General features: G+C 41.5%; 1 protein-coding gene and 1 long non-coding RNA gene across 2 annotated transcripts in view; both read right to left on the bottom strand.

Moving 5' to 3' along the window:
- Positions 1–3,590: 3,590 nt before the first annotated feature.
- LOC308310060 lies at positions 3,591–4,428 on the bottom strand. The gene is made up of 3 exons (XR_013963451.1): positions 4,339–4,428; positions 4,156–4,231; positions 3,591–3,698 (listed from the first exon to the last, which is right to left on the bottom strand). It is a non-coding gene; the product is annotated as an uncharacterized lncRNA (long non-coding RNA).
- A 3,709-nt stretch (positions 4,429–8,137) lies between these two features.
- Positions 8,138–15,976, bottom strand: part of LOC308309504 (uncharacterized protein) — a 53,116-nt gene continuing 45,277 nt past the window's right edge. Inside the window, exons 15-21 of the mRNA XM_080755381.1 lie at positions 15,959–15,976; positions 12,932–13,021; positions 12,698–12,781; positions 12,170–12,288; positions 11,593–11,701; positions 10,639–10,802; positions 8,138–9,898 (exon numbers count right to left, since the gene is read on the bottom strand). The exon at positions 15,959–15,976 is cut by the window's right edge and continues 156 nt beyond it. Coding sequence (XP_080611507.1) covers positions 9,790–9,898; positions 10,639–10,802; positions 11,593–11,701; positions 12,170–12,288; positions 12,698–12,781; positions 12,932–13,021; positions 15,959–15,976 — 693 coding nt within the window. The 3' untranslated portion in view covers positions 8,138–9,789. The remainder of the gene's footprint in view (positions 9,899–10,638; positions 10,803–11,592; positions 11,702–12,169; positions 12,289–12,697; positions 12,782–12,931; positions 13,022–15,958) is intronic.

The raw sequence follows: 15,976 nt of genomic DNA, 5'->3' as shown, positions 1-15,976 counted from the left end.
CAATGACACATTGTACTGGCTTGCTGCAACAGAGCTGAAGTTCTATGGACATACGGCAGAAGATGTTTAAGAAACTTATTTTTTGTAATTTCTTCATTTTTTCGGCAAACCTTTGTGGCATTTAATTTATGGAACATGTGGATGTTTATTTATTTATTGGTGAAGTTGTGGCATTCTTTGAAGTGTATTGACACGTTTGATATATGTTTTTGTTAGGGATGTCCGATATTATCGGCCGATAAAGGCATTAAAAATTAATAACCCTAACCCTTAATTTTACTTTATTTATTATTTTACATTAAAAACATCTACAAGCTCACAATACAATAAGACACATGTGAGCTTGTAGATCTGCTATTTTCAAAATATTTTTATACATTTGAAAACTTGAGCTGAGAGATTAGATCATTTTAGATGAGACATTTTGCATAATGAGTCATTATTAATAATTACATTTTATACCAAAACCTTTGTACCTTTACTCGAGTACATGTTGAATTGTAACGGAGTATTTCTATATTGCAGTATTGCCTACTTTTATTTAAGTAAAAAGTTTGAGTTATGTTTCCACCACTGGAAAAAGCCTGCATATAATATATATATATCGGTATCTGTTGATATTGGCAATTAGGAGTTGGACAATATCCAACACCGACTGTCGGACATCCCTTGATTTGTGTGATTTTTGTGCAGCTTTTTGTTTGTTTGTTTTGTGAACGACCAAAGAGCACACCCAGTATGTAACACAAGGCTATTCCACCAGTCAGGTGTACTTATATCTCATAAGCGGCCATGAACTAAACACTACAGATATCACAATTTGACTTTGGCAGCAGCAAGAAACGACTGATATGCAAAGCTCTTCAGCCATGCTTCTCTCTATACAAACACTCATAATGTCCACATGGACAGCAGCCAGGATGGGGTGGTTCACACAGGAGACCAGGTTCAGTGTTCCAGCAGCATCTACAGTCATCTCCATCTACATCTAGAAAGAAAGAAAGACATCAGAAGCTGACCATATCACTCACAGTAATAGAAACATTTTAAAAGGATCTCTGGCTAATAATAGTCGGGGATCCAGTCACCGGAAATTTGAGAGGACCTGTGATGTCATGCTATACTTTTTTTTGGTGTTTTTTCTATTAATTTGGTCATTAAGGTCCATAGAATAAGAGGGCTGCTCTGCCGGAAACATCGCGAAAAAAAGTTATGGCCATTTTAGTATAATGAAGCCTTTATTTTTTTGCCCATTTTCGCCTATTGTAAAAAACTAGGTTTCTTTTCTTAAAGTGCTCAGTAGGTTGTGTAGGCTGTCAATAAATGATTCCCAGATACACAGAACACATATGTGAACAACACCAAGTCCAGAAATACACTCACAAAGCCTTTCCAAATGATTTATAGCCATTTTTGGTACCAAAAATTCATCCGTTTTTTGCATTTTTCCCAATACTTTCATCTTTACTTCAATAGTAAAATTTGCCATGGGTTATGACATCAGCCAATGTGTCATTCTTTTCATCAATTTTTATAGTCATTCCACAATTTAATCTAAATTAAAGGAACTGTGGTGACTTTATTACCCTTATGCTCAAAATTCCCAGAGCCTTTTTTTTTCTTGAAAACACCTGTACCCCCACAAAATAAAAGTGTAACACAACAAATTCAAAACAACACAAGTATTTTTTTTATTATAAAATAAACAGATGTGCACAGCTGATTCTTTGTTAGTTGAAATATCACAGTTAGTGTGAAGTGAGCTGTGCTATTTATGATAGCAGGAGCACAGCTCAAAAAAGGAAATTAAACATTGTCTGAATAAAATAAAGATTATGTCTAATATCACGAAAATGCTCCTGTGCATGTCATTGCCTGTCTCTGCACTGGGGACCCCAAAAGATGTTCACGAGTTGAACTCACACTCGAAGACAGTGACAGTGAGTGAGTTGATTAGTTAGTAGTTTTCATTTTCCTGATAATTTTCATTTTCGTGATATTAGACATTATTTTATTCAGACAATGTTTAATTTCCTTTTTTGAGCTGTGCTTCTGGAAGGAGTATAGCTCCAAGCGTCATGGGACGTTTAGCATGTATGTACGCCAATCAAGATCAAGGATAGCAATTTCATCACTATGATCACAACAGAGACAATATATATTAGTATTCATAAATAGCACAGCTCACTTCACACTAGGTGTGATATTTCAACTAACATAAAGAATCAGCTGTGCACATCTGTTTATTTTATAATAATAAAAAAAATACTTTTGTTGTTTTGAATTTGTTGTGTTACACTTTTATTTTGTGGGGGTACAGTTGTTTTCAAGAAAAAAAAGGCTCTGGGAATTTTGAGCATTAGGGTAATAAAGTCACCACAGTTCCTTTAATTTAGGGTTGATTTTAATTTAAAAAAAAGTGGAATGACTATAAAGATTGATGAAAAGAATGAGACATTGGCTGATGTCATAACCCATGGAAAAGTTGATTACTATTGAAGTAAAGATGAAAGTATTGGGAAAAATGCAAAAAACGGATGAATTTTTGGTACCAAAAATGGCTATAAATCATTTGAAAAGGCTTTGTGAGTGTATTTCTGGACTTGGTGTTGTTCACATATGTGTTCTGTGTATCTGGGAATCATTTATTGACAGCCTACACAACCTACTGAGCACTTTAAGAAAAGAAACCTAGTTTTTTACAATAGGCGAAAATGGGCAAAAAAATAAAGGCTTCATTATACTAAAATGGCCATAACTTTTTTTCGCGATGTTTCCGGCAGAGCAGCCCTCTTATTCTATGGACCTTAATGACCAAATTAATAGAAAAAACACAAAAAAAAAAAGTATGACATCACAGGTTCAACCCATTTTCAAGAGCTTTTGGGCCTGTGGATCCCCGACTATAAGACAAATATTCCTTAACATTATACTTGCCTATCTATAACTAAAATTGTAAAATATAAACCAGTTAAATATTTTATTTCTTTCATATAATCTTTTACTGGTTACTTGGTTAGATCCTTCCAATCGATCCAATTTCAATACTTGTGTCCGTATCAGAGTGAAGATTTCAACTTGAATGTAGGGCATTGGCCCTACATTGCCATGCCTTTCTTTTATCACCAGAGATATACGGTTCAACAACGTGCTCACACTTTGGGACTTGGGCGTCTTGTTGTTTACTCACTTGTAGTTGTTTGTCGATGGTGATTGATGATGACTGCAGCCCCTCGATTGATGAAAGAATGACAAGTTTGGGTGGTCTCGACTGGTGTGTTTATTGTTCCAACACCATGAAAACTATAAGGATATAGAATAAATACAGTTACAATCGAATAATCTCATAGTTTGACTACTAAAATCTGTCCAATAAACTTGTCACTTCAGCAGTACAATCAACAATAAAAATGGTTAATTTATGGTCAATTATAAATACAGTGATAGAAAACTCAAGTCATTTCAATTATAAGACAAGGAAAATGCACAATAACCAAAAGTACCACAACCAAACGAAAACCAAACAAATACAATCATGAATGATATACTCCAAATGGAATCTAGACAAATAAATAATCATGTATGTATACCTCACTCCGCGTATCGAGGGTGCTAAAGGGCTGCATAACCAACTTGAACCTCAGGGCACATCAACAGTCACCGATGGTCACATTTACACATAGTGTGACGGACAGGCACTGTAGACAATAGACAACTTCAGTCACTAAAAGTTCACTAAAACTGCAAATGTCACAGGCTTTAACACTGCTTAATCAATAAGAGTACAAACATAATAAGAGTCACATAAACAGTCAAACATTTCATACCGTGTGGTCTGGTGCAAACACACACACGCGCACGCACACACACACACACACACACACACACACACACACACACACACACACACACAGGTGCTCTCTCCCTCTGCTCACTCTGGAGTCTGGCTGTGTGAAATGAGTCTATTGGTCTGAGGTGAGTGAAGCTAACAGGCTTCAGCTATATATGGATAGTGTCACTCCCTCCATGAACAAGTCAGTCGTTTCTGTTTACTGATGATTTTATTGAGCTCTCACTCTCTCAATAGACCAACGTCAAAACTGATGAACACACAATGAATAAACAACGATCAGTAGGCTACATGAGCAAACTTACCTCACTGGCTGCATAAGGGGAATGAAGGGAATGGAATGACAGGAAACCCATATGAACAACAACAAACGCGGTCAAACTGTAACAAAAACAAATCGCATCAATTAAACTCATATACAAATCAAACATACACCTTAAATGTTGACAAAGAACGTAAAACATTGGTTCAGAAACAAACAAACAAACCTTGGTTAATGACACGCTTCTCTCAAACAATTCATGTCCTTCCGTCTACACGGAGGCTTGACAAACAATGTTGTGAGCCATCGCTGGTTCAACACCAAATAAGGATATGGCACCGGACGTGACGCAATTCCAAATTACCTTTCCCAATATAATGTGAAATAAAACAAAATAATGACTGGGGAGCCCCCATGAGGATCATCAGAACTCTTCGGCTCTGACTGGAGTGCATGGACTTTATAAAGTGGACACTGGACAAAAGACGGCTCCGCGAGGCAACTATCTGGACATACCCACGCGTTCGGGGAGATGTCCTGTACCACACCCCAGTCTCCGCTAAGCGGGAGAGGTGTAAAATTCACAGCTGGAGCCCTTCTACTGGGGTCAATGCAAAAAAATGTACCGTTTCCGGACCCAGAATGGACACTGGACAAAAGACGGCTCCGCGAGGCAACTATCTGGACATACCCACACGTTCAGGGAGATGTCCTGTACCACACCCCAGTCTCCGCTAAGCGGGAGAGGTGTAAAATTCACAGCTGGAGCCCTTCTACTGGGGTCAATGCAAAAAAATGTACCGTTTCCGGACCCAGAATGAGTAGCTCTTTGCCTGCCTGCCTGTCTGTCTGTCCATGAGTAGTTATTTGTCTGTCTGTCAATGAGTAGCTGTCTTACTGTCCGCCTGTCTATGAGTAGCTGTCTGCCTGCCTGTCTATGAGTAGCTGTCTGTCTGCCTGCCTGCCTGTCCAATTGTCCATGAGTAGCTGTCTGTCTGCCTGTCTGAGTAGCTGTCTGCCTGCCTGCCTAATTGTCCATGAGTAGCTGTCTGTCTGCCTGTCTATGAGTAGCTGTCTGCCTTCCTGCCTGTCCAATTGTCCATGAGTAGCTGTCTGTCTGTCTATGAGTAGCTGTCTGCCTGCCTGCCCAATTGTCTATGAGTAGCTGTCTGTCTGTCTATGAGTAGCTGTCTGCCTTCCTGCCTGTCCAATTGTCCATGAGTAGCTGTCTGTCTGTCTATGAGTAGCTGTCTGCCTTCCTGCCTGTCCAATTGTCCATGAGTAGCTGTCTGCCTGCCTGTCCAATTCTCCATGAGTAGCTGTCTGTCTGCCTGTCTATGAGTAGCTGTCTGTCTGACTGCCTGCCTGTCCAATTCTCCATGAGTAGCTGTCTGTCTGTCTGTCTGTCTATGAGTAGCTGTCTGCCTGCCTGCCTGCCTGCCAGCAAGTTGGTTAACAGAAAATAAATTGTTATGGCTGAGTAAAATAAAATACAATAAACACAATTTGCCTGAAAATAGATTACCCAGCTATGACCTTTTTCATGAAAAGAAATGAGTAGTGATATGGCTGACTGAGTAAAATAAAACAATCTACCTGAAAATAGATAGCAATTGCCATTTCCGCAATTTCCGCAATTTCCATTTCCGCCTTTCCGCAATTTCCGCTAATTCCATTTCCACCATTTCCGCAATTTCCATTTCCATTTCCAACTATTAATGGCAGCTGGGTTTCATCATTCAAATAAAATAGAACTCTGTCCGTTTAGCTATAAAATTATGTCAGGGAATAGGGATACACAGTATATGTCTTTCATTTGCATTGCATCCCCCCCCCCCCCCCCCCAAGCTTTTATTTTCGTTCGAGTAATAGTAGCCTACAACTCTAATAGTATTACTTATAATAATGTAATTAAAGATAACTTCATTCAGATTTATTCAGCCAACATTCAACAGAATACACAGTCAACTTGAGAATTACATTATAATGGCTTTATTTGTGTTTGTCCAGAGCCTTCTCACCAAAACAAAGTGTGAAAAAATAAATACCCGCTGTGTTACATATGGCATGGTTCCAAGTCAGTTTTTCCAACTTGTATTTCTTACTTTTTATATGCAATCAAAATGAATGGTAAAGGCAACATACAGACTGTATATTATGTAGGAACACAGTGAGTGAACACATGACGTGAACTGATAAAAAGAAGAAAAAACGTAAAAGAAGCGCATGACTAGCCTCCGCTGGCTTGGGATCAGATGCCTGACCTTATGACCAGCCTCAGCTGGCCATGCTGTCTCCCAAAGAGCATGTCTCACCTCTAATAACCCAGGGGTTCTCAACATGGGGGTCGCTACCCCTCGGGGGGGTCCCCAAATTATTAAAAAAATTAAGAAATACGTTTTCTTTTAGTTCTTTGGCAACTGAATGGCTGGGAAATGGAAATTTAAGAGTGTACATAATACACACCTACTGTGAGTGTATAGTGAGTGTATCGAAACAAAACAAAAACATAAAATAAGACTAACTACATCAAAAGATGATATATAAAGACACATCCAGAATTACTGTGACTTTCATGTGAACCATCAAATTATAGCCATGTAAAGATAGTGATATCATACTGATCTATAGTTATATTCCACCCATGGATAGTTACCGCATATCAAACCAAATGCTTTTCTCTCTAGCATCTTGCCATGTTTAGGAGGCATATTATGGTGAACAAAATGTCCCAAATTAACATACAGCTAATTAATTAGTATAAAAAAATACCACAATTGTTTCATAATCATAATAAACACATGATTACCCAAAGTGAAACAACAAAAATAAAATACACAGAATTAAATGCAAGTCTTCCTAAAAAAGACAATATAAATAACATCTTACTTTCTATGGTCAAATCAAAAGTTGATACAATCATTTCCAAACGGCGGTACATTTTTAGACCCATCTCCCACAGTTTCTTCCTTTTAAAGTCAAGAACCATCAAACCACACAGATTAACTTCAAATAGGCTACTGAGGACAGCTTGATCACGTTCGGTAATCACGTTTTACCAGAGCTTTCTTACTGTCTGTCTCTCCCACAACCGTCTCCCTCTCAGCTTTCCTACAGTCTGTCTCTCCTACACTTTCTCCCTCTCAGCTGTCCTACAGTCTGTCTCTCCTACACTGTCTCCCTCTCAGCTGTCCTACAGTCTGTCTCCCTCCCTCTCAGCGTTTAGATTTGTGTCCTGGAATATCCTGGAAAGTGTGCAATGATCAGTGAAGACAATAAAGGCTCTATCTATTATGATACATAACATTCCAACTCCAAATCAATTGGATTGCATACACTCGTAAATAACAAACAAACGAAACTTCTGTTGTCCGTGTAAAGTATATAGTCTTTGCCATAATACAATTATACTACTACTAGTAGTAAGTACCTTTTCCTGTGTCCACATCATAATTATTGTGCATAATTGTGAAATTGTAAAAAAACACAAAAAAGTGAATATGTCTGTCCCCACAAAAGTCACTCACTCGTGTTTTTATCTTGGACTATTCACTTAATTCCGATTCTTCATCACCACACACACACACACACACACACACACACACACACACACACACACACACACACACACGCACACACACAGCAGTATTGAGGGCTTTTTGGTGGGACACCACAGCTGCCTGTTCAACAAAAGGTGAGCAGGTGGGCTTTCCTGTAGCTATCAGGAAAAAAGGAGAGGCTTTGGCATGGCAAAGTCTGGTAAATAACTTAATATAAGTAAATAAGATGTAAATAAGTTAAGAGAGAGCCCACGGCTGTGCCGTTTGTAAATTAGCTAAGAGAGACCCTACGAGTGTGTTGTTTGTGTGTGGAAAGAGCTTCTACATTTTTCTTTCTTGCCTTGATCTCCTTCCCCCCCTCCCTTCTTCCCTTTCTTTGTTTTATTGGGAAAATAACACGATGGGAACTATGCACAAAATCTAATTTCACCCACAAAATTGTGACGTGACAATAGAGATGATTCCGATTCTGTAGAACAAAGTGAATCAAATTTTTAGCCTTTTCATTAGGTGATAGTATAAAACACATTTTCTATACTAGCACCTAATAAAAAGATTGGCCATAGATTAATTCAATATATTATGAAGTCAATAGACTGTTAACTGCTGTGGCCATACAGTACAGACACAGTATGAATGTTTGCCACAGAAGTTGGTGGTGTTTTTTTGTGTGAGTCACATGCATCATGGGTGCATCACCAGCAGAGGGCGTACAGGTATGTGATCAATGTAACAGTGAGCCACAGACCCTCTTCTAATCCACTTCAACCCCAGCCTCAATATAAAAAGATTGGAGATCTACAAACTCACGACCTGTTGTGAGGGGTCATTATTAACCATTATTATCATTAACCCCAACTTCAATATTATCCAAAAATAGCAGATCTACAAAGTGGTCATTCTTGAACCTCGGGACCCATGTTTGGGTCGTGGACCCATTTTTATGGATTGTGTAACGGAGATCTCCTATACTTATAGGGGACTGTCAGAGGAGTCTATAAGGGCTGGTATTCGGGGAGGATCTGTATTTCTTCTTAGGAGCTGGGGAGGGAACGGAGCTAAAGCCTGTCTCTAGATACCCCCTTTCTTATATTCTTAATGATGTACTTTATAGGGTGGCGGGACGTCATGGCCTTCCGTGACAACAGATTGCGAGTAAATATTCCCCCCTTTTTTGTTTCCTACAAAATAAATATATTATTTCAAAATATATATATTTTTAAAATAGTAAAAGATAACTTTTCATTCATTAAAAACAATTCCAACATTTTTCAAAAGGGTTTCATAAATAAAATATATATTTTTAAATAATTTTCATAAATAAGCTTGTGGATCTGCTATTTTCAATTTAACCATATCTTTCTAAAACGTTCTGTGCTTGGTTGGGGCCAACACTTTTCACCTCCTTTAGGAAACAGCCCATGCATCTGAAGATAATCACAGACAGGCTGGGTTGGGTTGGGTTGGGTTGCTCGCACCATCCTCCCCCCAGTGGAGCGACCTCTCAGTCACCAGTCACTGGGCCACAGGCAGCCATCGTGTCCCATCTGATAGAAAAGCCATCATTTTATTTTCCCATAACGTCATTGTCAGATGAAAACCTTGCAAGTTACATTTCAGGAAATGGAGTTCCAATGGATCCAATGTAGTTATTATTTAGCCACTTGTTAATACTTTGCATTGGTTTAATACTTATAAAACCCACACACTCAACCACATTCAACCAGGTGTCCCTATTTTGTGAACGTCACTATACAATTTAAAATATAGCGGAAATAGGCGATCTGCGCGCTCACAGCGTGTCACGATTGTGGCGCGTTCGTTGAGTGTGTAGATCTCTTACAGACCAGCACATTTTGCTACGTTTGCACGACACTGTCATGCGATGAAGCATAATATAGGGCATTAATTTAAGCATTGGTGCACTTCTCGACACTTGCAAGGAGTTGCATGGCGAATCGTTGTGTGTGGTTTGGGCTTAAATGACGGCAATGACAGGCTCTTTGACAGATGGAGCCATTGTTTCTAAACACAAGAGTATGTTTCACAAACGGAGAATGGACACCGCAGGACGTGTTCTGCTCTGCGCGTGGACAGGAAGGAGGCGAAGGCGTCGTTTAGACCTTGGAGGCGTTCTGCTGTAGCGCGTTGTCATCTTCCTCGTCCACGCTCAGGTCCAGACGAAGGCTGTCCAGGGTCTGCCTCATCAGAGCGGACTCCTTACGCCTGCACAGAGGACCAGCAAAAAAGAACGTTAGCCAGGCACGTGAACACATAGACATCAAAGGGGAGCTTCAGCCCCCGCATGCCCTTGGCTTTTACCCGTCTGTATAAAACAACTGCCCTATCCAGACCATGAATGCAGCATTTACTATGGTGAAAGAAATGCAAATGCCCTCCCTCTCCTTTCCATGCCATATGCGAGAATTTCTTTTTTCTGAACTCTCCTGATCTTGAACGCAGCATTTTGCAGTGAAATAATTTGTTTAGAAATCCATGTCATCGCCGCATCTCCAGTACGCAACGAGTGTGGGGTCACGCCCGGAAAATAGCAGATCTACAAGCGCTCAACGCGTCGCAGTGCGATGGCGAAAGGGCCTTTCTGTGTGGAGTTTGCATGTTCTCCCCGTGTCCCCTAGGGTAGGTACCCTCGCAATAAACATGCAGTATTCCTGGTCTCTAAACTACCTCCCCCTGGCCAGCTAGGGCGTCTGATGGAGGGGAAAGGAACTGGTCGGAATAACGTGTTCGTTCCACACGCTACGTCCAACCGGTCAGGTGAAAAGAAGCAGCTTGGACTACTCATGCATAGAAGGAAGCATGAGGTCAGTATGCTGCACCCCCCCCCCCCCCCCCCAGGTTGGCAGAGGAAGTGTAGTGCCCAGGAGTACATTAGGATTAGATTATTGACACTAGGTGAAAAAATCATGGGATAAAAATGATACATATAAAACTCTAAATCTGACTTCATCTGGAGGTGCTGGTCCAGTAGTTGTCTCTGCAGTCTCCCAGACGTCTCTCTCTCCTCAGAGAGCTCCCTCTGGGTGTGTCTGTACTGGGCCTCCTTCCGGCTGGTCTCCTCCTCGGCCTCGTTGAGCTGCCGCTTCAGAGCGCGCATCCTCTGGGTCAGCTGCGTGGGAGCAACATTTTCATTTACAGTTTTAGTCACATTTTACCCCGAATGTTTTAGCCCCTCCTATATTCAGCTATTAGTGTAGATGTCCGTCCTGCACATTGACAATGGATGGAGAATTTACATCATATGTGTTATGTACTGGTCCACTAGTCCCTTCCTAACATTTTTGTCTAGTTTTTGAATTTGTTGATACAATTGTCAATATATTTAGTCTATATTTGTTTGTCTCTAAATGTTTTGATGAATTGAACAATGTGGACCCTGTTGTAAACAAGTGTAAGGCTTAATTGGGTCGTCCACTCACAGTTAACAGTCTTTGTATTGAGTTTGTGCTTGAAATGTACTGTAATTCTGCAAACTGTTAATAAAGATTTCAATCAATCAATCAATCAGATCAAAAGAGAGGATCCGGGCAGTTGCCTTTTTAATTCAATAGAGGCTTTCCTCATTTCGACCTTGTTGGTCAAAACATGTTAAAAAATGTGCACAAATGTTCATGATTTTAAACAGAGTAAGCCAAGAAGAGGGACCTGCATCTGCATCTCATGAAATATCCATATGAAGAGAAAAAGACTATGCTTTGGTGAGACAAATCTATAACTGTCCTCTATCGCCCTCTAGTGAGAATCTGTATATAATGACATGATGTGTGTGTGTGTGTGTGTGTGTGTGTGTGTGTGTGTGTGTGTGTGTGTGTGTGTGTGTGTGTGTGTGTGTGTGTGTGTGTGTGTGTGTGTGTGTGCGTGCGTGCGTAAGAGAGTGAGTAAGTGCGTGCGTGCGTTACCAGGTCTTTCTGTTCAGTAGATATCCGGTGTTCCTCCTCCAGTTGGTCAGACAGTTCATTTATCTTTCTCTCCAGTTTGCTGACGGTGTTGTTCAGAGCGGCCTTGTTCCTGAAATACACTCGTCTTTAACAACCTTTTACACTGGACTAGCAACATATTCCTCTTTAACAACCTTTTACACTGGACTTAGACTAGCAACATATTCCGAGATGCAACAGGTTCTGAGCTTATTGTATGAATGTGTCACCGTCACAGACTGTGCCTGTCTTGTTATTTCTATGTTGTGTTTTTGTTGTAATTGTTTTGGTTCTATTATGTTCTTGTGTTCCCCTGCTGTATCTCATGTGTAATCAGCCCTCATCATCATGCGTGTATAAAAGCCTTTTTTCCCTTCTTTCTAATTATTTGATTAAGAGTTGGCTTTGTCCGAGGCTTAAAAGGTCTAATACTTATTGAAACGTCTATAGGAAAAATGAATGTGAAATTATTTTCCGGGCCTGTCGTAGTCATGAAAGGGGGTGGGGACTCTGCCTGGCTGCCCTGCCATTGGAGACTACATGTGGAGACTTCACCCACCTCTCCTCAGTGCGGAGGACGTTCTCCAGCTCCTTGACTCTGCTCTCCGTCCTGGAGATCACGTCCTCCTGGACCCTGGACGTCTGGAGCTCGTCCACCTCCACACGCAACTCACGGATCTGTGCATGGGGGTGACCAGATGGACACAGTGGTTTATAATGTCAAGAACCCCCCCCACACACACACACCATTTGAGACAATCTATAATATAAAATCCTAATTCTGAGAGTGTAGAAAATAGAACCAAGTGTACACTACGTGGTAGGTCTATTTGGTTTTATCTGTACGCTCTCGGAGTTACAGTCCCGTAACTCCTCAAATGGACCTGTACGAGTCCTTTTGGAACACTCTCCTTTGTGCAGGCACGCGCACGAACACGCACGCACGCTCACACACACACACACACACACACACACACACACACACACACACACACACACACACACACACACACACACACACACACACACACACACACACACACACACACACACACACACACACACACTGTGTGCGTAGACTGCGTACCTGTCTCTCCAGTATGACTTTCTCACAGTCCAGCTGTTCATTGACGTCCTTCTCCTGAATCAGCTTCAACTGTAACTGTTCAGTCTGAAATAAACAAGTCATACAGAAAAATAGTCAGTCAATTAATCACCAGCATTGTGACTGAAAATATAGAAAAACACATGTACATTGTCAGTGTCAGGAGCAAATCTCGCATCATCACATTTTCTATTATTATTTTAAACAACAATTCACCTGTTCAATAGATCTTTTGTGTTTACTGGCCCATCTCTGCTCACTGTCATGAAGCTCCTCCAGGTCACTTTCAAGATCAATCATTTTCTCCTGAAAAGGACACACACATTGAACACAGAGGAATCCACAATGCCTAAATAAACACTTCTTACTTGTCTCCCTTCTTCTCCTACACTCCCTCTCAGCTTTATTACTGTCTGTCTCTCCTACACTGTCTCCCTCTCAGCTTTATTACTATCTGTCTCTCCTACACTGTCACCCTCTCAGCTTTATTACCGTCTGTCTCTTCTACACTCCCTCTCAGCTTTCCTACTGTCTGTCTCTCATACACTGTCTCCCTCTCAGCTTTATTACTGCCTGTCTCTCCTACACTGTCTCCCTCTCAGCTTTATTACTGCCTGTCTCTCCTACACTGTCTCCCTCTCAGCTTTCCTACTGTCTGTCTCTCCTACACTGTCTCCCTCTCAGCTTTCCTACTGTCTGTCTCTCCTACACTGTCTCCCTCTCAGCTTTATTACTGTCTGTCTCTCCTACACTGTCTCCCTCTCAGCTTTATTACTGTCTGTCTCTCCTACACTGTCTCCCTCTCAGCTTTATTACTGTCTGTCTCTCCTACACTGTCTCCCTCTCAGCTTTATTACTGTCTGTCTCTCCTACACTGTCTCCCTCTCAGCTTTATTACTGTCTGTCTCTTCTACACTGTCTCCCTCTCAGCTTTATTACTGTCTGTCTCTCCTACACTGTCTCCCTCTCAGCTTTATTACTGTCTGTCTCTCCTACACTGTCTCTCAGCTTTCCTACTGTCTGTCTCTCATACGCTGTCTCCCTCTCAGCTTTCCTACTGTCTGTCTCTCCTACGCTGTCTCCCTCTCAGCTTTCCTACTGTCTGTCTCTCCTACGCTGTCTCCCTCTCAGCTTTCCTACTGTCTGTCTCTTCTACACTGTCTCTCAGCTTTCCTACTGTCTGTCTCTCATACGCTGTCTCCCTCTCAGCTTTCCTACTGTCTGTCTCTCCTACGCTGTCTCCCTCTCAGCTTTCCTACTGTCTGTCTCTCCTACGCTGTCTCCCTCTCAGCTTTATTACTGTCTGTCTCTCCTACACTGTCTCCCTCTCAGCTTTCCTACTGTCTGTCTCTCATACACTGTCTCCCTCTCAGCTTTCCTACTGTCTGTCTCTCCTACACTGTCTCCCTCTCAGCTTTATTACTGTCTGTCTCTCCTACACTGTCTCCCTCTCAGCTTTATTACTGTCTGTCTCTCCTACACTGTCTCCCTCTCAGCTTTCCTACTGTCTGTCTCTCCTACACTGTCTCCCTCTCAGCTTTATTACTGTCTGTCTCTCCTACACTGTCTCCCTCTCAGCTTTATTACTGTCTGTCTCTCATACACTGTCTCCCTCTCAGCTGTATTACTGTCTGTCTCTCCTATGCTGTCTGTCTCTCAGCTTTATTACTATCTGTCTCTCCTACACTGTCTCCCTCTCAGCTTTATTACTGTCTGTCTCTTCTACACTGTCTCTCAGCTTTCCTACTGTCTGTCTCTCCTACGCTGTCTCCCTCTCAGCTTTCCTACTGTCTGTCTCTTCTACACTGTCTCTCAGCTTTCCTACTGTCTGTCTCTCCTACGCTGTCTCCCTCTCAGCTTTCCTACTGTCTGTCTCTTCTACACTGTCTCTCAGCTTTCCTACTGTCTGTCTCTCATACGCTGTCTCCCTCTCAGCTTTCCTACTGTCTGTCTCTCCTACGCTGTCTCCCTCTCAGCTTTCCTACTGTCTGTCTCTCCTACGCTGTCTCCCTCTCAGCTTTCCTACTGTCTGTCTCTCCTAATATATTAAATAACTTCTGCGTAGAGGTCTATTGTGACTCATCCCTGTCCTCTTGTTGTGAGAATACAAGGTTATGTTGAAAGGGGACAGATTAACTGTCTTTAGAAATGGCTACATTAACATTATTTATTCATGAGGTTATGGAATTAGTACAACACTGCTTGGAAGGATTAGCATAATTAATACCACATTAACCTTACATTCTGATGACCACGACCAACTGATTCACCGATTCATTTTAAGTTCATCCCTGTGTGAACGGGGGCCTGTGTGCTTTTGGTCTGAAGCAATGGAAATCACTTTGAATTGTTGTTGAAATGGGCTATACACATACAATAACGTGCCGTGTCTTGTAGTAGTAGGAGAGTACTGGTAGTAGTAGTAGTCATATAAATAGTGGTAGTATCAGTACTAGTAGTAGTAAAAAATAGTAGTAGTATCAATTTACAATTTAGGCACATATCAGACGCTCTCATCCAGAGTGTGAGGTCAGGCTAAATGTCATAAACAATGAGTCAACAATTGACAGGGTAAATGGTCAGGTTCAGTAAGTACAGTGCAAAGTAAAATAATTAAATCCTTCAAAGACGTTCTAAGCAACATTCTATCTATTAACATGCTCAGCATTTGTGGTCACTGCTGGTCAAACAGACAGCAGAGATTGCATGTCTCTCTAAATAACATGTGAACAAATGACCAACATATAGCTAGAAAACGTTGACACAGAGTGATACAAGGATTAAGGGAGTACTAGTGGGTGAAGTAGTGCTTTAGGGTGAGCTTTCAGACTGGTGGAAAATGGGGAGTGAGTCTGCAGCCCTGACTGCAGAGGGAAAGGTCAGAGTTCATTTCACTGTTTGGGGGGGGTGCAGGAGCGGCCTTTGTAGTGTTGGCCAGGACAGACATTCTGTGATAGCTGAGCCAACTGAGTGTGAAGGGGAGTAGGGGGTGGATGGTATCTTGACGGTTATGGGGGTGCCATGCCTTTGATTAGCCTGTGTTCAGTCTTCTGAACTGAGCGTAGGAGGAAACCGGAAGCCCAAGTGAAGGGAACGCAAAGATTTCAGGGTTGAAGGCCAACCGGGCCTGCTGAGCCGTTCTGGATCAGCTGAATGCCGCCGGCACGCTTGGTCTTCAACCTCCCAGAATATCAGTAGCAGTAGTTGTATTGGTAGCACTAGTATCAGTACTAGTAGTATTACCTGTGCCTGTTTAACCTG

The sequence above is a fragment of the Protomyctophum bolini genome, assembly GCF_963924005.1.
Source record: "Protomyctophum bolini genome assembly, chromosome: 22".
NCBI classification, from domain to species: Eukaryota; Metazoa; Chordata; class Actinopteri; order Myctophiformes; family Myctophidae; genus Protomyctophum; species Protomyctophum bolini.
Note: the sequence above shows the minus strand (reverse complement) of the source record. Positions and strands in the feature narration are given on the sequence as shown.